The 26488-nt window shown below is 35.8% G+C and overlaps 1 protein-coding gene across 3 annotated transcripts in view; it reads left to right on the forward strand.

The window, feature by feature from the left end:
* Positions 1–26488, forward strand: part of LOC131156185 (DEAD-box ATP-dependent RNA helicase 28-like) — a 45671-nt gene that overhangs the window by 3793 nt on the left and 15390 nt on the right. For all 3 annotated transcript variants that reach the window (XM_058109658.1, XM_058109659.1, XM_058109660.1), the window contains 11 exons: positions 753–831; positions 2832–3005; positions 4781–4929; positions 6244–6339; positions 7173–7275; positions 7453–7515; positions 7943–8004; positions 8241–8337; positions 17808–17926; positions 18009–18051; positions 18135–18236. In XM_058109658.1, coding sequence (XP_057965641.1) covers positions 753–831; positions 2832–3005; positions 4781–4929; positions 6244–6339; positions 7173–7275; positions 7453–7515; positions 7943–8004; positions 8241–8337; positions 17808–17926; positions 18009–18051; positions 18135–18236 — 1087 coding nt within the window. The remainder of the gene's footprint in view (positions 1–752; positions 832–2831; positions 3006–4780; positions 4930–6243; positions 6340–7172; positions 7276–7452; positions 7516–7942; positions 8005–8240; positions 8338–17807; positions 17927–18008; positions 18052–18134; positions 18237–26488) is intronic.

Genomic DNA, 26488 nt, shown 5'->3' on the forward strand with positions numbered 1-26488 from the left:
CACCTATCAGCACAATTCTCCCATCAAGACACAACATCATATGCCATAGGTTTAGGACATATTGTGATTCACCTACTTCCAGATGTTGAGGTGTCTGGCAGAGGAAGGGCAATAGCCCTTTCTGTAATAGTTAACAATAGCCTCTGTAATGTGTCAAATGTCAAAGTTTGAAAGAAATGGATGCCTAACTAATTTTGTAGCACATGAATTTTATTTAGTTTTACGGCAGGTTGGACCAAAATTGAATACTAATGCCCTGCTTTGTTCCCATGACTGTATTTGAACTCTACTAGTTGAGTTCTAATACAAATTTGACATTTATATGCATGCCCAAAACACGATTTCAAGTTCGTAAAGCACTGTTTCACTGTTTGAATATTATTGTACGTATATTCTAATTCCACTTGTTTTTAATTGCAAGATCTTTTTAAGTTTTTGGACTGCAAGTTAATTGACCGTGGCCAATTTCCCTTTATCAAATATGCCCTTAAATGATGGTGACCTGTATGAATGTAGTGACACCACTTTAAAACTAGTACATTTGAAGTTAGTTTCTGTGTTCTTTCCTTTGATGCCCATGAAATCTTCACCTTCAAATTGATTGGATGACTCCATTTTGTTGCCTTTTTTTTTTGGTGGGGGACATATCACTTGGAGAATGGGGAATAATTTGTTAACAGCTTTTGGTCAATTTCACAGATGTTATTTAATTTTTCTATACCATCCAATGATAATTTGCTCTTCAATTTCAGGGTTCATAGTATGATAGGAAAGGTTGCTCAATTTACGGATATAAGATGCTGTTTGGTAGTTGGTGGGCTTTCAACAAAGGTTTGCACATAAATTTCATCTCTTTTGTGATTCAATCCTTATGATCAATTTGAGTCACTAATCTTGTTCTCCTTCTGGGTTGCCAGTTCGAGTTAAATAGTTTACTTGTATAGTTGCTATCGTATCTCATAGACCAGTTATTTTAGGGAGAGTATTACATATTTGTTAATTTTGAGGAGTTAAAAAAAAGGCTCATATGCATTTTTTTTCCCTTTTCTGTTATTTTTAGGGTCACCATACTTGTTGAGACATTCATTTTTATTGCTATGTGCGGACACTATACTTGTTGAACATTCAATTGTATTCCTTCTACTAGCTTGTCACATGCATTGTACCGTTTGCAAGTGATTGCACGCGAATAATCCTGTGTACAATGAGTACTATATTTAGATAGTTTCTAATAATGTTTAGATGTTCCTTTAAGTAAACTGATAATACACTGCATAATTAAGTTTACAAATTAAAATACAAATACTTGTAGTTATGTATAGGAATTTATATTTTCTTTGCAACTTTGAAGTAGGATATGAATGTGGTGCACAATTATGACACTAACATAGATATGAAGACATGATAATGGAGACACACTGATTGAAAAATTGTATAATATTATATTTACGTATATAATGTATGACAAATCTTAAATTTTATCGTCATATGAAAATTTTGTAAGAAGTCTTGTGAATACATTTGCATATTTTTTTTTTTTCAAATTTAAAAAATTTAATACATAAAGTCTTTCATTGAAAATGCTGACTAGTTAATTGTATTTTTTTAAAACCAAAAGTTTTTGTTCTCTTTTGTAATTATGATAAATAAAGTCATTATATAACACATCATTTTTTTGTCCAAAATATATCTTGAAGAAGTGCTCAGAAAGTGTCTAGGGCTTTTGGAGAAGTGTCAAAGAAATAGCAGATGTTGATAATATATATTAAAAAATGTAGGCACATTTATGAAATGTTGAATGCATGTGGGAGGTGTGTCCAAACACTGTCAGTATTATGGATCAATCAGACAAACATACACCACTCATGCAGAATTGACAGCACTACTTTGCATTCAACAACTGAAAATAAATTACTTATAATGTATAATACGAAAATTATACTAAATTAAGTTTGTGGAATGATTGAAAATTTGTTTACCTAAACTTAGTTACCATATTTTGTTTAATTAATGTCATTAGTTACTTTTCTAATTTCAAATAAATTTGACGTATATTATCTAGAAGAAACTTCTATGCTCGATTTTATTCCTGATATTTTTATTTCAAAATTTAAGTTTATTGTTATTTAAATTCTATTACGCTTCACAATAGTTCTATAAGATGCTAAATTGTTTCTACACGCACACAAGATGCTATATGTATATTCTTCATTAACTTTTATAATATTCTATATTTCTTTCAATTATTGTTTTTCATTTTTTCCAACTAAAAAGGTTTTTTTTTTTTTTGTATAATAAATATTTTGATAGTTGTTAGGCTCTTGTTAGAGTTAAAAAAAATTGAGCCTTTTAAACTGGTATAGGAAGTAAATTGAATTCGTTCTTCAATTTATTGGGTTCAAAGCTGAATCCATCTGAAGTAACCTTATAAATACAATTTTATCTAATCTTGTTGAGTTTATTTCATTTTTGAAATAATTTTTTTCTTCTAAAATACAAGGGTATTTTTATTCACAAAATGATTTACCTTATTTGCACTTTTTTATATGGTAGTTTTGTGGACATGGTAAAAAGGTTTAAATATATTTAATTGTGATGTTTAAGTGATTTGAATTTCTTCGCATTTATACTTGCAATGTGCTTGTTAGAGGATCTTGCAGTTTTAATCCTTGATGAGGCAGTTTTAACCATTTGAAAAGTGCTGATAATCTCATATTTGTTTGAACTTCTTTACCAGCCCCTCCTTTTTTTGTTAAAATTGTCATCTCAATGTAGGGGGTGGGTCAGGACCTGATGTTTATGAGCCCATCTATGGGCAATAATTATTTCAGGAACAAGAGGCAGCCTTGAGGTCAATGCCTGATATTGTTGTGGCAACTCCAGGACGTATGATAGATCACCTACACAATTCTATGTCTATCGACTTAGAGGATCTTGCAGTTTTAATCCTTGATGAGGCAGATCGTCTTTTGGAGCTTGGATTTAGTTCTGAAATTCATGAGCTGGTATCTTTTTGATCTTTCTAATTTGTTTTGTCTATATAAACTGCAATACTGAAATTGATATCTATTGACTGCAGCAGGCATCTGTAATCATACACAGGACATTTTTTTTAACTGGTGTTATGCATAGTTGTCCAATTGAGATTTGAATCATGAATTGAAATCCCCATTTCATGAATCGAGAATCAAATGTAAGATTGAGTGCAAAATTTGAAAAATCAATTCCGAATGAATTGCATATATGCAAAACAAGTAAAATAGTAAAATACATGGAAATTTCAACAAATATGGATCATCCATGTTGATAATTGAAATAGCACTTGCCTTTGAAGTAAGTTTTGTAGGCCTAAGCCCTACCATGATCTATTTAACTCATACATATATTGATATAAAAGGAAAACTAGCCATAGAAGCAAGATATACTGTGATCTAACCATTTCACCTCTATCAAGTATCAAGTATAGCTAGTTTGTATGAAACTATAACACTTGTTATGTGACTCAAAACTAAAGCACTAAGTCTAAGAGTTCAAGATATGCTAAAAGGTAAGGTAAGGACACAATTTTTAAAAATTGAAATTCATGCTTATGGTGTAAATTACATGTTTAACAATAAAAAATTCATGTGCATGCTTTCTCTAAAAAACAATAAGGAGAGCAAACAAGAAAAACTTAATGACAAATTGAACTTTATGGTTTTTAAGGGAATGAATCATTGAAAAACAATAAAAAGTTTTGAACTTTATGGTGTTTAATAAGAAGTCATTTTTAAAGCATGGGAGAAGAGAAAGTAAATAAAAAAACATAGAAAAACACTAAAATATAAAAACTAATGAAAGTCATATCTTTAAATCCAGAGGAGTGGAGAAGGCAATGTGCCAATCAAAAGCTCACCCACCTAGTTGACTTTGGTTTTCTTCTCAAGACGGGTTTCCTTCTCTAACTCTGGTTTTCTTCTAATCGTATCTAATGGCAGAAATGAGAGATGCAGAATGAGAGGGCCAACAGACTTCTTTTTTCCCTCTTGGAGGACAAAACTCATGTAAATAGCAAATAGTAGGCCACCATGGAAAAAAAAAAAAGGTTTTAAAAATCTTGAAGTTGGGTTTTAGAGGAGTTGCATCTGAATCTTACAATTTGTATGATTCAGTTTGACTCACCAATTCACTAGGTGTACGATTCACCTCGATTCACTGCCATTTGCAGTTCTCCCATGTGATTCGAATTGATTTATGCCTTTCTTGATACAAATCGTACGATTTGAATCGAGAATTGTACGATTCTAACAACTATGGTGTTTTGTAATAACCATTTGATTCATTTGATTTATGAGACACTAAATTTGGTTTATTAAATTTGAAATTCCTGATGTGCCTCTTAAAGGAACAATTTTAAGAGCTCACTTGTTTTCCATCTGGGATTATTTGTTGCCCTTGTTAGTTTAAAATCCATTCATATAAAATCATTTGGATTCTTGAAGTTGAAAATTAATGGTCTTTATACTATTGTTGATGTGAATACATCTTGTGCTGCGTCAAGTTAGATAAGAAATTCATGAGTTCTCCAAAAGATGTGGAGAGGCGAAGTGGAGAAATAGAAGTCTTAAATGATTATTTACTTTTATGCTGGAATTTCAATGAGGGAACTTGTTTCTTCAATTTCATTTGAATTGAAATGCTCAGCATAAATTTTTTTGATTGACAAAGAGCTTTCATTAGAGGGCAGAATGTACAAGAAGAAGCTCAGCATAATTTTGCAGCAGTAACATTTTTTCTGCAGGTACGTCTGTGTCCTAAACGGAGACAGACCATGTTATTTTCAGCTACAATGACAGAAGAAGTTGACGAGCTCATCAAGATTTCTTTAACTAGACCTGTACGCCTCTCAGCTGATCCTTCAACAAAACGGCCAACAACATTGACTGAGGAGTAATGTCTTCTTTTCATCTCCATCCACTTAGCTTTGGCTGTAATTTTGTTACTGTACTATTTTTTCCATGTCAAGCTAGATTTTTAAAGATCTCCATCCACTTCGCTTTGGCTGTCAAAGTAGATGTTTTTTTAAGTTGTGTTTTTGGCTGGATTTATATATATATATATATATATATATATATATATATTTCAGATAAATGATTGAGTAGACCATTCTTTGTATTTACTACGCCTTTTGACTGCTGTCTGCAATCTCACTTTGAATTGTGGTGGTTTTCCTGAGGTGAATTCCTTTTGGCACAGAGTAATAAAAAGTAAATATAGGGTACAAGATAATTGGATGGAATTCTAATTTGGGCTTAAGAAGTTCTTTAGAGAGTCCTTGGAGATTCATGTTGTAGGTTTATCCTTCTTTTCTTCCTTCAACAAAGTTTCAGTTGGGTAGAGGTAATCGTATTAGGTCTTGAGAAGACGTTTGGGTGGGGGGTGCTTTATCCTGTTCTTTGCTGGAATGATCTTTCTTCTCGCCCCAACAATGTGATTTGGTTTCTTCTTTGCTCATTGTACTGGAGGTTTCCATATAGTTTGGTTTTTGTGTTTATTGAGGGATTATTTGTGTATCGTTCTTTTCTCAGGTTATTAGTTCTGATGCGCCTTTCCTTATCTATTGTGTGTATGGGGGGGCTAAAATTCCTTCTAAGATAAAGGCATTTGTTTAGCCAGTTGCACTTAAAAGAGTTAGCACCAGCAAAGTGCTGAGTAGGAGGCTTTCTAAGGCTTTGTCTCCTGATATGTGACTTATGTGTGGGAATAGCTGTGAGGATGTGACTCATTTGTTTCTAAACGGTTCATTTGCATGGAGCTTGTGGAATTCACTTTTGGGGTACTTGGTGAAGTGTGGGTTTGCCCAAAGTTGGTGGAGCTCTTGACTATTTCTTTTTATGGTTTTGGGAAATGTAAGGATGTTAAGAGGTTGTGAAAGTGTGCTCATTGTGCTGTGTCGTGGGAAATTTGGCTGGAAAGGTTGCTAGAGTTTTTTCTGAAAGTGATTACAGTGATTCTTTGAGACAGGGGGCAGTATTTGGTTTCTATTTGGTCTTATAATGCTGGCTATTTTAAGGGTTTCTGTTTTCAGGATGTTAACCTAGATTGGGTGGCTGTCTTAAGTTCATGTTGATTTTCTTTTCTGTGTTTTTGTTAGCGAGGACTTCTTGTTCTCCTTTATTGTGTTTTTTTCTCCTTGTTGTTTTCAATAAAGCATCTTTCTATCCAAAAAAAAACACTCACTTTCAATTGTATATTTTTGCGCAGGGTGGTTAGGATACGCCGAATACGTGAAGTAAATCAGGAGGCCGTGCTTCTTGCTTTGTGCTCTAAGACGTTCACATCTAAAGTGATCATTTTCAGGTTTTAATTATCACTTGATATTATTTTTCCTATTGCTTCGCATGAGTGTCAAAGCATCTGAAAGCCGGAGCTTATAGGCTTCATTCCTGAAGGATCAAGGGTTTGGGTGAGCTGTAGTTAGTTGCCTATAGTTAATGGTCCTCTCGGACTTGTTAATTTTTCTACTGCTGTGCTGTAAGAACTCAGTCTTTGTACAAAACTTACTTGATGCCCTCCCCAACCAGTAGAGTAGCAGTCTCTCCTCTCCCTAATGGCTGTGCAAGTGATTATGTTTATTAGTAATTTAAGAAATCTAAACAAAAATATAATGCTAGTTTCTTAAAAAATATAACTGTGGAATATAAGATATATTTAAGACATCCCTAAATAAATAAACAGAAATACAATGACAAAAAAATAAATTTTCTATCTGCACCAGTGAGTTGATGGTTATTAGCGGGTAATAAATCATGATATATCGAAATGGGGTGTTATAAGTGAAAGACTGTTCCAATTAAAAGTCAGTCTTCGTCTTTTCTTTCCCCTGACTTTCCTCATCTTTAGAGTATGCATGATTTATTTGGTGCCCCGGGAGGCGGTTGTCACCAACATGAAATCAATTATGCATTTTCGTCGCATCTTAAATTTCTTGTCTGCCTAAAGCCTCATCTCAAATAGATACCATTCTGATGCTGATCATAAAAGAAGGGAAGGGAAAACAGCTTCGTTGGGCCTTTTGATAACTACTTTTATTGGTGGTTGATTCTGATCAAATTACTGTGAATTATATAGTCTTTCTCGTCTTCTACTGAATTTGTCTTTGTAGTCTCAGCTGACTGGTTTTATATTTGCAGTGGAACAAAACAGGCTGCACATAGATTGAAGATTTTATTTGGTTTAGCTGGCTTTAAAGCTTCTGAGCTTCATGGAAATCTTACTCAAGTTCAGCGTCTTGATGTGAGTCTCTTGAATTTTATAAATTTCATTTTATTGAATATGGTTCTTCTCTAATCCCATTTGCCAAATTTTTTCCATAGGATCTGGTATTAAAATATTTGAGATTATTGGTGTTTGTTTTGCCCTCCGTTCCTATTTTGCATGGTTTGTAAATCTCTCCAATGGATGTCTGCACAGGCTTTGGAACTATTCAGGAAGCAGCAGGTGGATTTTTTGATTGCAACTGATGTTGCTGCTCGTGTGAGAAGAGATTCTTTAACTTATTCTTTTGATAATTTGCTTGTTGGCACACTCACATTTTGGCATTTATTTGCAAGTTTCAGGCCTCTACTCCCTCACTAAACCCCTGTAAAAACTTGAACTATGGTTCTTGTCTCTTTTTTGAAAAATAAATGAAATGTTGTTGTCAAATTTTTTTTTCCCACAAACTATCTGCTAGTTTTTCAAAATAATTTTTATAAGCGTTAGGCTATTAATATTTTGGTGTATCAAAATGTTTTCTTTCTTGCTGCATTATTTTTTTCTTTCCTAATTTTGTTTTCTCCCCCAAAATTTGGAATGGGGTGCTTATCATGCTCATGGGTTCTTTGTGTGCAAGCGTGTGCGGAATGTGTGATAATAAGATGTGTATTTTATTTAATGAAACTTAATTGGTTTCCTTTTCTAGGGACTTGACATAATTGGGGTCCAAACTGTTATAAATTATGCATGCCCTCGTGATATTACTAGGTAGGTGTTGGTTATTTTTCATTACTGTTATTATTTTGCTGGATAATGTTTTAATAGTTACACTATGGGTATTTAATATGTGTATGCTTTTGTTGATGTGCATATGCCTAATTTATTCCTTTTTGTTCAGTGATGTTCCACTTTAAAATAACATTTATATCATGAAAGTAGAGTTTCACAGATGCAAATGTTCACACCCTGATTATTAACTTTTTTTGGGACTTACTGTTGTGCAGCTATGTTCATCGAGTAGGTCGCACAGCAAGAGCTGGTAGAGAAGGATATGCTGTTACATTTGTCACTGATAATGATCGATCTCTCTTAAAAGCTATTGTGAGCATTACGTTATTTCTTATATCTATTCTTATTCATTTGTTTCTCTATTTTGATGCTGTTTATCCCTTGCTTACCTTTTTTACGCATATTTTATTGGGTCAACAATTTCGATAATTACTTGATTGAGCTTTGTTTCATACACTGAAGTGTTTGAAGTGTGAATACATGAACCTTTCTTTTAGATAACAAAATAATTTTATCAAGAGAGAACACAAACTAAAGAGGATGAGTCTTTCATGGCTAAGACTAAAAATAGAAGAGAAAGAAAATTAAAGCAAATTAGGACAACTTGTTGAAAAATGCTTCTTAAGGCACTTCCTGTCATAGTTTATAAAGCATTGTAGATTATCCAGTTGACAATTAAAGATGTACTCCTTTAAAATATGCTAAGTATTCCTTCAACACTTAAGTTTTATAGAGAGGAAAATAACATTCTTATTTGAGTAGCTTTTGACATCTTTTGGGTGGATGACATCTATTATTAGAGTTACTTTTTAGGCCTACTGGCTATTTTTGGAATTATGTTTGTGACATCTTTTGTAATTAGTTACTGGGTGTCCAGGGTTGTGTATGTGGGAGATGGCTACTTTAAGAGGAAGAAGGTCTTTCCTTTACATGGGCTTGTAGTTCTACCTTCCTCAAACTACTAAGCATTTTTAGTCAAAGTGTTATAAAATTAGGGCTGTTTATATCTTCCTCTCTTTCCTTCCCATCTGTCTTCATTTCCTTTCTTGGCAATGCACATTGGGTTTCCCAATTTTTTCTTGCTTTTGTCACATTGTCTTTTTTTTTTTTTTTTTAAACTTTTTGATGCAGGGCAGCCTTAAGGTTTTGGAGCCATGGGAGAGATCAAAAGAAATTGAGGAGAGGAAGGGGAAGGGAGGAGAGAGGAGATACAAGGGGAAACCTATGTTCAATTCCAATTCAAATTGAAAAATAACTGCCTACAACATGGCTTTCACACACTATTTATAGGAAAGCCTCTACGCATGAAATTACACGTATATCCCTAATACAACATGAATTCCAACAAACCCCTGCATTGCACAAACCTTACAAACAACCCCCAAATGCACAGATTCCTGTACTAATTAGTATTAAACACTCATAATAAACTATTGACTAAACCCAACAATCTTTGATCCAAGTCTTCTAAAGTATTCTCCAGCAAGGGTCTTTCCAAGGTCGTGCTTCTTGTCCTACATCAACTCTACCCCAGTTAGAACAAATTCGGCCTCTAATTTTGAAATGTTGGAGGATTAGAAGCAGGAAGCAAACATGGATTCTTTGAAAGCCAGTGTTTGAGTGAAACAAGGAACTACTTCCATTGGCAGCATTATAGACTTGAATTGAGTGTTAGCATCAATGAACATATCATGAATGACAAACTCTAGAATTGGTTTGTTTGAAAGATTTGGATATCTTCAAACACATTCATTTCCTTCCTTGGTGTGTCTTCAAGTTGAGTAATTGTGCCTGACTCCTTGTCTTGGTTGAGTGGTAGAGCGGGCTTCAAAATGATCTTCTTACTACTGTAGCGGATGACATGTGTTTTCTCAGTCCTTGAGTCGCACCTAAAACATCCAATCAAGGAGAACCAAGGGATACTAGGCCAGTCTTCATAGGTATAATACCACACCAAACATTATCAAAATAAGCACATATTTGTATAGGAACCAAACATCTTTTATAAAACATGTGAGGTAGTGTTATCAGTCCAAGACATCTCATAAAGTTCTGGGTGTGGTTCTGGATAAAGTTGCATATGATATGAGTGGCTCCATTTTTAGAAACCATATTCATAGGACATCGTCCGTCAATGATGATTTTGCGAACTTTTTCTCCACACTTGAGAAAGGTGTAGAAAAGCTTGAAATTGTGCCCAGGGTATGATAAATGGCATTTCTTTGTCCAACAATTTGTCACCATATTCAAACTCTTCTTTGAATGTCCAAAGATCTGCCTTACCTTCGATGGGGGGCATCTAAGACTGAAATGATGGGCTCTTGCCTTGAAAGAAAATGGGCTTTCAGAATAGTGAATTGTTGGATTTGAACATATACCACTGCAACTATGTATCACCAGAAGTCCTTAACACTATTTGGCCACAATTCTCATTAACTATCTTCAAGTCACCTTTAATCCCGAGTGTCGTACTGAAATGAAACAAATTTTCTCTTAGAAAATTCACAAAATGCAGCAACAAAACCTGATTTTCAGTGCTGGCAGTGACAATTTCTTGCTTCTTGTGACAATATCTTGTGCTTGCACAATATCAAGCCTGGAACCAAGATATCATTGCTGCAAGTCAAAATCAGGAGAAACCAAATTCTTGTGGCTGGAATCAATTTCTTGTGATTCTGAAAGCTGGATAAGACTCGGACAGAGTCCCACTCACAGGTCCCTGGCATGTGGGATGCGTGGATCGTCGGCAGACTCCCGATGATGACACTTGGATTGAGGGGAGATCAGGGGGTTATAAGTTCAATTGTGTTGGTGGTGTGATGAAAAAAGCACGGGAGGTTAGGGTTTTCAAAGAGCAGACTGCTGGAGATGTTTGGGCGGCGCGTGGGGGTTCCTCCAGTGGTCGTACGGTGATGAAAACTTGAGGCAATGGGTTTCAGGGGGGTTCTGTTTTCAATGGGATGGGTGGTGTTGCAAGGAGTCTGGAAGGTGATGTTTGGAAAATGGGGACATGACTGGAATTTTTAATTTCTTCAGAACTGGTTTTCCGGTGTCCGTTTTTTTGAGTACTGAAAGCCTTCAGAGCAGGGAACCAGGAATTCAAGTAAGAGTAAGAATGAAAGAAGAGAGAGAGAGAGAGAGTAGAAGAGCAAGAAAAAGTAAGAATAAGAGAGAAGGGAAGAGATCTGCAGGGGAAGAAATAAGAAATGAGAAAAAAGAATTGAGAGAGAAACTGAGAAGGAAGAAAAGAAGAAGAATTAAGGAGGGAGAAAGCTGCTGCAAGTAGAAAAGGCAGGAATTGGAGAACAGAACATTAGGAGAATAAGAAGAACTGAGGGAAAGACAAAGAATTAGAAACAGAGCAGAGAAGAAGAGAAGGAGATGAAGAGAGGGGAAGAAGGAGAGAAGAGGCGAAGAGTGAGGGAGAATGGGTGGATTGAAATGGAAGAATGGAGATCGTGGTTGGGCTTTGATGCCAAATGATGCAGGGGCAGCATCAAGGTTCTGCAGCCATAGGAGAGATTAGAAGAGATTGAGGAGAGGAAGGAAGAGGAAGGGGGGCAAGAGGAGATACAATGGCGAACTCAAGTTCAATTCCAATTCAAATTCAACAATAACTGTCTACAACATGGCTTTTGCACACTATTTATAAGAAAGCCTCTATGAACATGTCCCTAAAATAATATGGATTACAAACAAAACCCTACACTACACAAATATTACAAGCAACCCCCAAATACACGTAAACCTATACTAATTAATACTAAGCACACATAATAAACTACTAACTGAACGAGACAATTCTTGATCCATTTCTTCATAAGTATTCTCCATCAAAGATCTTCCCAAGCTCTTGCTTCTTGTCCTACATTACTTTTTAAAATGAATTTTGTGGAAAAAGGAGGGCCCTGGGATTTTGTGTTTGTGTTTCTTGGTTGGGGTGGGTGGGTGAAGGGTGTTTAATTGAACCAAATTTATTATTGTGTGACATTTTTTGCTCCCTGAGCATTGTTATGGAAATGGGCCAAGGTGATAGAAAAGTGGCTTACAAGCCTTATTGTAAGAGTCGTTTGATTCGTAATATTTTTTTAGTAGTTTTTGACACAACATTTTAAGCACCCATCCTTGGTTTTGTTGACATGTGTTGTCAATTAACAATTCCTGGTACGGTCTCGGATGGACTGAATGCTAAGGGATTGTTTAAAACCACTTATGTGAAGTGCTTTTTAGAAATAAAAGTTCTGAATTTAATAAGTTTTGATAATAAGTACTGAACTGGAAAAACGTTAAAAGTTATAAGTGGTGTTTGGTTGTGTTTAAAATAAGTGGTACTTATTTTGGGTACTTACTTTTGTTATGGGGTACTATATGATTATTTTAAAACATATTTTAAATTACAAATACTAATATTTAATTAACTATTTCGTTAATAACTATTTTAATTATTTATAATTAAAATCCTTTATTTTATATTAACTAAAATAGTATAATATTATTTGTTAATTAACAATAACCTTGCTATTAATGTATATTTATAACATATGATTTTCACATTAAGTTATGTTAAAAATAGTATTAATAACTAAATTAAAATTTTTAGTATATTTAATGTTAATTTAAATATATAAATGATTGTTTTTATTCACTCCAAAATTTAATTATATTTTATTAATAATTAATAGGTTATAATGCATAATAAAATAATATATGATTAATTTTTAAATAATATTTATGTTAATTGTTATTTTTAATTAATATTTAAATACTTTTTAAATAAAAAATATAATATTTATTATTAACAATAATATTTTTATTAATTCATATTTACAACATATGATTATCATATTAATTTTATGTTAAAATAATATTATTAATTTTTAAGTTTAATTTAAACTAATAGATGGTTCTTCTTCTTTATTTCAGAATTGAATAATGTTTTATTAATAATTAATATATTATACATAATAAAATAGCATATAAATATCTTCTAATGTATTTTTTAAATTATAAAATAGCCACTGAATTTTCTTATATTTACAAAATTGACCCCGCCTATGAACAGTGCCACTTATAAGTGGTCAAAAAGTTATCTTAGATTGCTTCTCAAAATTCACTTAAATAGTTCTAAAAAAAGTGATTTTGAAAAAGCACTAACAAGTGTTTGCTATAATACAAGCCAAACCTCACTTCTTTTTTTTTGGTTTTGGGTAGAAGTGCTTATTTTAAGTAATAAGTGTTATAAGCACTTTTTTAAAGTGCTCCCAGACGGAGGCTAAAGCTTTTGGCATGAATGATGAGGTCCTCTGAAGAGTTGTTGTAACCCTTGAGTTCTTTATAATTTTCTTTTCACATAGTTCCATGAGGGTCCCATAGGTTCAATTCTGGATGTACTGCTCGGAATTCAAAGTAAGCTGTGGTATTGGACTAGGTCTTTTGTGAGAGATTTGGATCTCTTGTGGACATCACCATCATCATTACCATTTTATTCTCTCCCATTCACACTTATTACTCAGCTTCATTTAAGATAACCAGGTTTCTTGGATCTAAATCAATGCTTGTGCCAAATTCTAAGATATCACAAATACCCTGATGAGTGAAATATTTGATGGTTTTGCCATGAATTTTCCACATCATCTCTTTTGAATCCAACTTTACATGGCTAGAATGTGGCTATATTGCTATAAGGTGTTGAATAGTGTCATGGGTGCAACTGTAAGCATGCAAGTGGGCCTTCACTTGCTGAATGACTAGTTTGGGCTAGTCATTTGTGTTGTAGAATGTGTCTACTAACTTTGTCATTTCATTCAGTTACCTGAATTGAATTTCCAAGCCAAATCCATAATTACTCCAAATTGGGGTTCTTTGATGTCTTTTGTGCTTTCCCATTATTTTTACCCTATCAATTGACTGTATCTGGTCAGGGAGGTCATAAAAACGGATGCAACACTTCAAATCTCATTACGATTGAGCTCCCTTTGATGTCTAGATACACTTTTTTTCTTCCGTATTTACTTGAGCAAAGGTGCCAAATTTTTTCATGGACACTGTTTAACATGGCATATCCCCAAATTGTAATTGTGCTGACACATTTTGTTATTTGTATGTTCAGTTTTGGAAGCATGTCTCATATTTGGGTTTGCATCATGTCATGTGTGCATGTGAAATAACCTTAGTGATCATGGCAAAAATGGTAAGGGCAACTGCATAATAAGTGTTTTATTAGAGCAACATGATATCCCGCACTTTTGTAAGGCGAGGCATTTTAACCCTTGAGAGGAGAGGTGTAAGCCTTGAGGCATTGGAGCATAATCCTTCTAAGAATTTTAGTTTTACATAAAGATATGTAAATAAATTAAATATATTTAGAAATAAAGAAAAAATTAAGAGAATCACAAATATAATGTAAAAAAAAATTCAAATATAATTTGTAAACTACTTGTTGGCCATTCAAAATTTGCTAATTTGAGTTCATTACGTAAATCATGGCAAGAGATAGCTATAACATTACAAAGTTCAAATTATTTTCAAAATCTAAGATACAAATCTTAATTATCTTGGAAATGTTGAGGTTTAGGGTTTTTAGAAATCAACTCATGGTATGGCATTCCTTTATATGAACATGGAGTTCAACTTTTCTAGCGAAATCTAACTTGATAATCACACATCCAAAATGCATAAGCCTCAACTAAAAAGCGCACAAAAGGCATGCCATTCGGGCAAATGCGTAAGCCTCAGTGTGTAATGGGTTATCCTTTTTGGGACTTGGTCCTTTAGATTGATCCTCAAGGCGTTTTAAAACTGGACTGTTGCTGGACCAACATCTAGAACAGTAGTTGTAATTCAACTGTGAATAAAACTAGTGCATGGGAGGTCTTCTACGTGCTTACATTGCTTGGGGAATCAAAAAAACTAATTTGATAAACCTAAATAAAGTAAAATATTAGTTTCGTAAAAAGAAAATATTCTAGAAGAAAAAGAGAAGATAGGTTATTCTACCAACTGAAGCAGAGAAATTTCCTGGGACTTGGTGTCTGTCCCAATGTGGACTTTGTTCTCCTCCAGTGGTTGTACCTTTTTCTTCTCCAGCTCTGGCGAGTTTAAATGAAGTGAAGATACATATTTTGGTCTGCATCTCTGGAAAAAACGAGAAGCTACATGATCAAAAGTTAAGTAGAATAATTTGGTTCCATCAGGTAGGGTGTCATCATTCTTATTGAGCTATTAGAAAAGCACAGAATTTAGATAGATTGGATAATGAGGCTTTTCATATCTCAGAATTTTCTGGAAATTGTACGTCTTTCTTGGCGACGAACGATGAATAACTTTAATGATGCCTGCATTTAATTATCTCATTCTGGTTGTAGACTGGATGAGGGCTCTGGGGTTCTGCTCCCTAGGGTGTAGGAGGTTTCATGCATATGAAGTTGCTTGCTAATAAATGGAGTTGTCTTTTTGTAACTGCAAAGACTTTGGGAGAAGGGATGGAACCAATCTATTTGCTTCGCAGAAGTAGTAGAGGCCTCTGGATAGTGGCAGCTAGTGCTGATCTTAAAGGAGATTCCTGGTTCAGGGATGAGACCCGGTAGAAGAAAAGAGGACTAGTTCTGCCTTGCAGGTACTACAAATGTATGGATGATCAAAGATGGGGGTAGAACCAGTGTAGGTCAGTGAATCTTGTTGGGGTCTTATGCTGATGTTTTTTGCAATTTTCTTGCAAAGAATTTTGACAGTTGCGGATTCGACAGTTTCCAGTGAAGTTAGGCTCTGTAACCATAGGGATTCATTTGGAGACCAAAAATGAAGGGTTTTGGTTGCTTTGCTACATGCTAGTAAGGAGGGAGTATCTCTTACTGATTATGGGAAAATCTGACTTGGATTTAAATTTCAAACACGCTGGTGATAATCAAGTTGGGTATTACCCTAGCAGGCGTAAGGTTATTGGGCCTAAGAACATGCAGCATAGACACCACATAGGGCTGTTGAGAAGGTCAACCTAGCTTGGCCTGATTTAAAGGATAAGAACCCAATATGAGTAAATCCAATTGGCCATCATGAGGCAGGTTTGGTTCTGATTTGATACATGCAGCTGAAGGGTCTGTTCATGTTTCTGGGGGTTAACCAAATTGCAGAGGGGGGATGTTCGGCTGTTTATGCTCGAGTAAGGGTTGACTCTTGTCTCATGAATGGTTGGTCGACAGACTCAACCCAACTGAATTTAGCAGCAGCTGATTCTGTTCAGGAATGGAGTGCAGGTATGTGAGAACTCGGGCGGAACAAAGACATTGTGCATGGTTTTGGGTTAGGTAAACATGTTCTTAAGGGTGGTCACATGGATTTGCAATGCAATCATTGGTTGTAAAATCTGGCTTGGAGGAGGTTGGAAAGTTGAGTTAATTTAGGTTTATTTGTGTATTTTAAGTACTTTATGGTTATTTTGTATTTACGTGTTTAGTTAGGGTTATCTGGTAAATACGTGTTAGTTGTAGTGGGTATAAGTGCTGGACATGTAAATTATGTATACTTAATATTTTGAAATAAGATTGCTGCAGTTTCCCTCTCTGTCTCCTGCAGGATTCTTGCTTCTCTTCTTCCTTCTTCTCCCTCTCTCATCTCTCTTCTGTTCTCCTCTAATTCTGTTTTTCGCTTCTTCCTATTCTGTTCTGTCCTAGTGTCCTACTGCCTTGTCTTTCGTCTTCTTTTATGGTTATTTTGTATTTACGTGTTTAGTTGGGGTTATCTAGTAAATATGTGTTAGTTGTAGTGGATATAAGTGCTGGACATGTAAATTATGTATAATTAATATTTTGAAATAAGATTGCTGCAGTTTCTCTCTCTGTCTCTGTTTCTGTCTCCTGCAGAATACTTGCTTCGCTTCTTCCTTCTTCTCCCTCTCTCATCTCTCTTCTGTTCTGCCTCTAATTCTGTTTTTTTCTTCTTCCTGTTCTGTTCTGTCCTACTACCCTCTCTGTCTCTGTCCCCTGCAGGAGTCTTGCTTCTCTTCTTCCTTCTTCTCCCTCTCTCATCTCTCTTCTGTTCTGCCTCTAATTCTATTTTTCTCTTCTTCCTGTTCTGTTCTGTCCTACTGCTTCTTCTTTCGTCTTCTTCGTTTATGGTTATTTTGTATTTACGTGTTTAGTTGGGGTTATCTGGTAAATATGTGTTAGTTGTAGTGGGTATAAGTGCTGGACATGTAAATTACGTATAGTTAATATTTTGAAATAAGATTGCTGCAGTTTCCCTCTCTGTTTGTCTCCTGCAGGATTCTTGCTTCTCTTCTTCCTTCTTCTCGCTCTTTCATCTCTCTTCTGTTCTGTCTCTAATTCTGTTTTTCTCTTCTTCCTGTTCTGTTCTGTCCTACTGCCTCTTCTTTCGTCGTCTTCTTCTTAATTCTCCCAATTCTCTAATACTTGTCCTACATCATGTATATTGATTTGAGTATTTTCTGTAGTACAAAGAGCTTTCCACCCAAAGTAGCTTTTATGAGCTGTAGCATTATATGCCCTTGAACTATAACTTTTAATTGGAGGTGGCTTCTTCTTCTTCTATCTTTGAATTCTAATACTTTTCCTACATCATGTATATTGGCTTCTTCTTCTTCACTTGGAAAATGTGATTCCTTTCCAAGAAAATTTACATAAACTACTGTAACATTGGCCATCCTTATTGTCATTATGTAGTATATAAATAATTAAATAATATCACTTTCCAAAAGCTATTTTGATGGAGCTGAATTTGTAATTTATTTATTTATTTTTTTGGGATTTGTGATTTCATCTTAACAGGCAAAGAGAGCTGGTTCGAAGCTGAAGAACCGAATTGTTGCTGAGCAATCAATAACTAAATGGCTTCAGCATATTGAGAAAATGGAAGATCAAGTGGCAGCGATTCTTCAAGAAGAGAGGTTTCAATTATATCATATTTTGAGTTTTTCCCACTAATTTATTTGCCTTTACACTGCAATTAGGGATATTTAATTTGTGCAGGGAAGAGAGAGCTCTCAGAAAAGCTGAAATGGAAGCAACAAAGGTTTTCAACAGAATTGTTGCTATTAGAAATGTTTGATTTGTGATATGGAAATCAGTTTCTGATTTGGTTCTTGTGATGTGCAGGCAGAAAATATGATTGTACATAAGGATGAAATTTATTCACGTCCTAAAAGAACTTGGTTTGCTACAGAAAAGGAGAAAAGACTTGTAGCTAAGGCAGCAAAGGTGTGGTTGTCAATTCAATTCTTTTTTTTTTTGGGGGCATAAGAAAAGAGAGATAATGCAATATAGAGGGCAAAAACTCCACCCAAAATTAACAGAAAATAAAAAATAAAAATGCAAATAATAAAATACTGACCTGTAACAACTCAGTAAATCAAAGTTCAGTAATCAGTCTGGATGAGTCAAAGGACACCACCCTATCTCAAAGTAAATGAAGAGGAAGAATAGTATTCTTCAAGATTCGTGAATTCCTCTCTAGCCAAATGCACCACACAATATCAGGTAATGAGTCACAGTGCAGTACAAATCCGAGGCTACAAAATTCCACTTTGCCTTAGTTTTCCAACATGTGAAGCGGTGACGTGACTACACCAAGTTTCGTTGCCTTCCAGCCCCATCCAAGTACATGGATATACTCATGGATCCAATTGAGTGTTCAAGTATCATGGAATGATAGGCCTTGTCCCAGCTAAGATTGTCACCAAGGAACCAGGACTGTACGGATTCTGAACTCACATTCCTCAAACACAGACCATCCCCACAATACAATCCTTGTGTAAGTGCACTTGCCACCAACCAACTGCAAGTTGGAGATAGTGAAGTCACACATGCCACTGTTAGCACCGGAGGAGTCCATAGGTGTGCTCGATACACATGGATGAGCACCAACTTGACCAAAAAGTTTAAAGCCTATTGGGTCTTGGGTCCAACCATGTACATAAGCACTCATCATCCACTCACTTTTTCCAATGTGGGACAAACTTATAAGTGGAATTCTCAACAATCTCCCCCTCACTTGTGAGTTCCAACTGCTTCCCCTTGAACGGAAGCTCCACCACTCGTGAGTTCCAACTGCTCTCCCTTGAATGGAAGCCATCTTCTCCCTCATGGGACTAATTCTCCAACAGTTTGCTTAAGTGGTACGTGTCTCAGATTGTATTCCAAGTGGGCCTTCAAACCAATCCTACCTTCCACGTTTTGACCGTATTTGGAACCATTTTGGCAGCGTCCAATGGTGTGCTTGATACACATGGGTGAGCACCAACATGACCCAAAAGCTTAAGCCTATTGGGTCTTGGGCTACACCATGTATATTAACACCTATCATCCACTCACTTTTTCCAATGTTGGACAAACTCTCAAGTGGAATTCTTAACAATCTCTCCCTCCTCGGATTGTATTCCAAATGGCGCCTCCAAACCAATCTTACCTCCGACATCTTGACCGTATTTGGATCCATCTTGGCAGCTTAGATAATCCTTCTTAGCCTCGGTAACACACTCCCACACCCAGAGTTATGAACTGTCGGCTCTGATACCAATTGTTGTGCTGGGCACCCCACTTGTGCCAAAGACCAATACTACAACTAATGATATTGAATATATAAAAACTAAAATAATGTAGAAACTAATAATAAAAGACAATAACAAGAAAGAGACAAGAATTTAACGAGGTTCATTACAGAATTATCTACATCCGCGGACACCGATGATGTGGAACTCCAGAGAATGTTGGTGACTGAAAAATTTGTTGAATTTATCGCCAAGGTGGAGATTTGTTGATTTTTATCCCACATTGGTAGAAAAGTTGTTTTGAACTGTTTTTGTTTATCCCACATTGGTGGGAATTGTTTTTTGGACTTGAGGTTAAAGTTATATAAAGAGCTCTCCACTTCATTTGTAAATCACACCAAAATCTGAAAGTGTTACAAATAGTATTTGTACTCTAGGGTATTTCTTATTATTATTGGTAATTTGAAATTTTCCCAAGTTGTAATTTTTCTGGAAGTAGTGGATTGATCGTCGGCGCCCGAGGACGTAGGTAATTCTGTACCGAACCTCGTTAAATTCTTGTCTTGTTCTTTTTACTGTCTTTTATTATTAGTTTCAGCATTACTTTAGTTTTTATATATTCAATATCATTAGTTGTAGTATTAGTGTTTGGCACAAGTGGGGTGCCCGGCACAACAACCACAACTTGAGACAGACATATGGAGGTTCAAATTCCCTCAATAGTCGAATTGGTATAAGACAACACCGCTCAAGTGTAAACTCAAGGGCCAACATGACCTTTTGAGTCAAGAGTGATGTTTGACCTCTTTCTCTAATGGATTGTCCATGGGTCTCTAATCTTGCATGGAAGTGAGGATGTCAAGAGCCTGCCGCTAAGCATTCCTTTGAGTGATCACTTAATGCCCAAAAAGGGCACTAGGGTTGGTAGGATGCTCACCCATGGTCCCATTAAAATAATAGTCTTTTTGTCACATACTTGCTTATGCAAGAGTAACCATATGTACGTCTGAGAATCATACATCACTTGCGCAAGAATGCCACCATGAAAATTGTCTAGACCTACTACAACACCATAGTGACACTCAAGGTACGTCCAATGACATCTTCATAATTGAATCCATGTTTATTGTAGTTCCTTCCAAGACACATCTGACGTCATTATTGAGCACTACCAAGGCTCTCTTCTGACCCACTTGCAAGTTTCATGGACGCAAGAATGTAGGACTGTGACATGAAGAAAAATACTGCAAAATAGTACAGTTATTCCGCTGTCTGTAATCCTAGACCTTGAGAGGAACAACTCTTCCATATTGCAATTGTTTGGCCGTCTGTAACCCTAGAACCTGTAGAGAAACAACTCGTCCAGAGTCTTTAGATGCACCCAACACTCCTTTCTAATGCTAAAAAGGAGTTCCCACCTCTAACTATAAGGACAATGTAGAAAAAAAAGTTGGTCTCACAATTTTGCTTTCATAAAATGCACATTAGGTGCAAAGCTTTATTGCGGGAGCAACACTGGTATTAATCCAACTCAAAGTCATGCACCAAACAAAGCCTTAATTTTAAAAGGAGCCTTGGTGTACATTTATCCAAAGAAAAGGATTATCTGTCAAGATCCGAACAAGATGAGAAATAAATGTATTTATAAGAAAAATAGCTAAACACCAAAGTTTCTTGTTAGAGAAATCAAAACCCAACATGAATTCAAAAAAAGAGCTTAAAGAATTATACTCATTCACCTCCCTATCGTTATGATTATGAAAGAATTGGACATTCAAAGAGATAGTTGAGTCATCTGATTGTACATATTGATCATAGAAGCATCATGGATTGTAGAAAGATGATAATCACACTATAAATATGGAAAAACATTTCTAAGAGGTGTATCCCCCATCTACAAATCCTCCCTAAATTGGATTTTAGAACCAAGTTTCTAAGGACTAGGATGAGAAACATTTCCCCCCACCTTAGCATCCCAATCATTTCTATGTTTGATCATCCTATGTCAAAGGAAATCAGTTTCTAAAGGAAAAATGCTATAACTGCTTCCCCCTAGAGTGATCTTCTCGGACAGTAACTTCATATCCCAAATCCTCCTATAAGTTTCCTTACAATCTCCCAACCAAGCAATCTTTTATACCCTCTTCGACCCCTAATTAAAGAGCTTCTTTATTCTGCTTCTCTGTGCTCTCAGTTACTCTAAAGGGGATCCTAACCGGAGACAGAAAAAAATAGGAATGCTACACAAACAAACTGAGACTATAATAATGCGACCACCTAGATAAAAATAGCTATGCTTCTACCCGTCTAACCTCTTTTAGCACCCCCCAACAAAAAAAACAGGATCCCCAAAGGAAGTAGCATGGCGATTACCTCCACAAAGGGAGATCTAAATAAGTCAGCCCACTCCTGAACTTGACAACATGCTAAAGAAGCACAACAAGAGATGTCTTATGCACTTAATTTCAATTCTGCTGTAAGCTTGAGTATGATGCTTTAAATTAACATATAAGCTGTTGGATGATTTTTTTCCCCACTATACTAGTGTCATGATCCTTTGAGAATTAAGTACTTGTTTATAGTGCTTTTTGAATATGTCCTTGACTTGCTGTATAAGTTTTTGAGATGGCTTGTTTTACATATTGTCTGCAGGTGCATATGCAATCTAGTAGCTATTTTTTTCTTGACTTCTATCTGGTAGGATTACCCAAGTCCAAGAAGTATTATTGAAACTTAGACAACCTTTATTAATAGATCCGTTAAATTTAAATAGTACTTCTAAGGAGATGGGAACTTCATTTTGGTGGATGATTTAGGATGGTTTGATCGGAGCGTGATTAGTAATTGTTTATAATAGTTGAGTGATGGAGAGGGATTTGAGCAGCAAAGGAAAAGAGGAACTCATTCCTCTCGCAATTTTTCGGTGTGTTTGGAAAGAGAGGAACAAGAGAGATTTTTAAAATTTAATTTCATCGCTTCAGTTTGGCATAGAGCAGTGGTTTATTGCAGTTAGCAGTTGGCACAATGGACTCGTAGAAAATTATTTCAGTGAAAATTTTGATTTTTGAGACACTCTTCAGAGTGGCTGATTTCCTGTTTTTGGGATGGCATCCCCTTAATGTCCTCCTTATGTATACTATCCTTACTGATCAAAAAAAGAAAAAAGTTGACCTGCTATTGAGGATTCTAGTGGAGAATAGATAAAGAGAGAAAGGAAAAGAGGGATAATCACCCTTTGGGCAGAGCACTGTGCTCACATGGTTTCCCACAAATTCAACTCCACTTAAATTCCATTACATCTGAATATTTAACTTGGGACTATTAAGAACCTTAGGCACTAGTTTCCAATTCAAAAAGCTGAATATTTTTGAAATATATTCCTAATGAGTCAACAATTCTAAATCACATATGGAAAAAAACCAGTAATTTTTTTTTTAAATTTAAAATTACAATTGTTTCCATATATATATATATTCCTAAATTTCCTAAATTTGGGTCAACTTGCTCTATTATTCATTCACACTTGGAAACAAATTCAACTTCAAATTTTCAAGTCTGCAAGGATGAGACGCCTTAGCCGTAGAATTAGTGGTGATACCAACTTAATCTCCTCAATGATGCATAAGAAAGATCTAAAATCGGGTTCTGTGCAGGGTGCCAAATTTAAACATTGATGACTAGGAACTTGATTTAGGGAGTTTCTTGAGGGGCCACAAACAGATTTGAGATGAGATCACAAGATTTTGCAAGCATCTGAGTATAGAAGAGTGCCTGCTTAGATTGGTGTTAGGGTATTGATTAGAATCCTATTGAGACACTTTCAAGCAGAGGTTTGAGAGGTCTTTTGAAATTGAAGAAATAAAAACAATTAAGCTTGTGGTCCTGATGGCTTCATGGTAGCCTTCTTTCCGGACAATTGGGAGTTTCTGCAGGATGGCGTTTTGAGGTTTTTCTAAAAATGAATTTCATCATAATATGATGGTGGGTACTAGTCCGAGTTCTACATTTTTAGCCCTCTTTCCTGAAAAGGAGAGGTCATCTGAATTGTTTTGGGGTGGGGGCGAGAGAGATTCATGCTTATCAGTTTGGTCGCTAGCCTACATAAGATTCCTCCAAAAGTCTGTATCTAAAAGATTGAGAGCGATTTTGGGCTGTACAATGACCATGACCTGGTCTACCTTCATTAAAGACAGACGAGTCCTTGAGGCTGTGTTGGTTGTTGTTGAGGTGGTTGAGGGTGTCATTTCTTGATTACTAATGGTCAGCTTAGAGAATGGTTTAAGGATTATAGGGGTTTAGGCAAGGGGATCCATCACCCCTGTTTTTGTTTATTGTAGTAGTGGATGTCTTGAATAGGATGCTTTTGTACGGCCAGAGTTTCATTTTGAAGGGGGTGATATGAGGTTTATCGTTTGAAGGTGTCCCATCTCCTATTTTGTTGTTGAGGGCAATGCTGCAAAATTCCAAAGGTGATCACATTGTTGAAAATGTTCAAAACTATTTTGGGATCAAAGATCAACTTGTCCAAGAGTGGCGTGTCCAGCATTAATATGGAGGGTAGGGAGTTAGGGAGGTTTCAGGTTTTAGTGGGTTTCGTCTCATTAGAATAGGCACTTTCTTATATAGATGTCTCTTCTTGGAGCTAATTCTGTGATCTTTTGGGACCCTTTGACTAAGAGGGCAGCTAGGAGTCTGGAGAGGTGGAAGAGGGTGTACTATCTCTTGGAGGTCGTATTACTCTTGTTAGCGCTTCACACTGTAACATGCTTATTTATTCCTTCTCTTTTTAGAGCTTGCAATGGTGTCACTAGGATTCTTGAGAGGTTAATGTGTGATTTTCTTTGGTCTGGTTTTAGGGAGAATAAAAGAGATCACCTGGTTAGTTGGAAGACTGTTAGGAGACCCAAACTGGAAGGGTGCCTGGGCCTTGGAAATCTGGTTTCTAAAAGAACATCTCTAATTGGAAAATGATTGTGGAGGTTCTCCATGTTAATTCCCTGTAGTACAGGGTGAGAAACTATATACAGTAAAGGAAACGACATTGTTTCATAGGGAAGGCCTTGGAAGTTTGTTTCCTAGGTTGCTTGTTTGTTCTTTCCTCTCATCCGTTGCAGAGTGGGTAATCACAATAAGTTTGGATGTGAGAGGATGTTTGAGTTGGTGAGGGTTCGTTGGAGCTGAGGATGCCCTGTCTTTTTAAATATTTCCGCTCTTCATAGTGCACCTATCAGCTTTTTCTTTTCTTTGGAGGAAGTCTCTTTATTGTGGTTTCCATTTTTTAAGGAATCTCAACAAAAGAGAGGTTGATGCCTCACCACTATGCTTAATGTTCTGGAGCTTTATGTTCCTTCCAATAGGGGAGGTGAGAGAGTTTTGGAGGGGATTCTTCAGTTTTTTATTTTCCACCAAATCCTTTTTTTCTTTCACCCCCTTAAAACTTCTTCCTCCAATTTTCCTCCTAATCATTTTCCTTGAAGCCACATCACTTTTTTTTTTTTGGATTGTGGGTTTAATTAGTATGACCTTTCAAAAGGCCCTAAAAAGCCCTGTCTGATATGTGCTTCATGTGTTATGAGTTATACACACCTCTTCCTTCATTGCTGGTGGATAACTATATTTGGTGCACTTTCTTCTTGTGTTTTGGTGAGGTTCTGTAGGTCCTGGAGGATTTCCTGCAAGTAAGTTGCTTCCTAATCTCTTTCCAGAAAGGGTAGAGCTTTGTGGATATGCATGTTATTTTCTACCTTTTGGACCCTTTGGACCAAGAGGAATTCAATGATCTTGAAGGACGACACAACTTCTCCTACTTTGTTTTGGAATAGTGCTGTGTTTCTCACCTCGTTTTGGGTTCATTTTTTGAGTTTTTATGGGGTATGTCGCTGCTGGACCTGCAAAGGGATTGGTGGGCAGCTCTTTTAGATTGTTTTTATCTTTTCTTTTGTTCCTCTGGAGGACATCTAGTTCTCCTCTCTTTGTGCTTTCATTTTGTTCTCCTTTCTTTGTACTCTGTTATTATGTTAATATATTTTCCTAAACATCAATGAGTAACTTGATGCTGGAATGTCTTGAAATTCAATAACATCATTAGTCATGGGCTCATCACAGCATGAAAAGTTTCTATCTCATCTCATCCTTTTCTTTTCACACTTTCTTTGACATTCATCAATCTCCTCTATATCTTCTTTGCTCTTTAACAATGCTGAAGAATGCATCTTGGAACTCAGTCTCTTGCCCTGGGTTTAGGAAGAAAGATAAATTGGTTTGGGGCATGGGATGTAGTTGAGGAACTGATCTTGGTGGTGGCGGAGTTGAGAATAAAGACAACTAAAATTTGTTGGTTGGTGGGCTGAACCAAATTGCGCGTGATTAGTATCACCTGGAGCACTGAGTGGTGTTGTTAAGGGGATGGGAATGAGATTGCTGTTTGGCATATGCTCTAGAATGTTGGATGGTAGGTATACTTATATAAATATATTGATGAACAATATGTAATAGTACTTGTAGATTTTGGAGAGGATGTTGAGGTCTTTCTAAATTTAGAAGACATTTTCTTTTTTGTATATATTGAAATGACTGAGAGTTGAAAGATAATGCGATAAATTCTCCTCTGTAACTAACAAAAAATATGTTATGTGGAAAGTATTCAATTAGAACTTTTGATTGTTAGATTTAGCATTCCAAAACAAAAAATGAACCACGTTTCAGAACTACATACCAATTCATGGTTCGTTAGGGTGTTAGTGTTTTCTGATAATAAAGGATGGGATCAAATAATGAAGCTAACATGGCTAAAACCTGGGATAACTGTGATAAAAAGTAGGAAATATGAATTAAATCCTTGAGGAGGGAATTCGCGAAAGGCCAACTTAAGTTGGATCAATATAAGGGCAATAATTTTTTTGGATTGGTATGGGCTAGGATAAAGTAAATTGTGATTATTGCATTGGTTTCATTTTATCCAAA

This window comes from Malania oleifera, chromosome 5, assembly GCF_029873635.1.
Source record: "Malania oleifera isolate guangnan ecotype guangnan chromosome 5, ASM2987363v1, whole genome shotgun sequence".
Lineage (NCBI taxonomy): Eukaryota > Viridiplantae > Streptophyta > Magnoliopsida > Santalales > Ximeniaceae > Malania > Malania oleifera.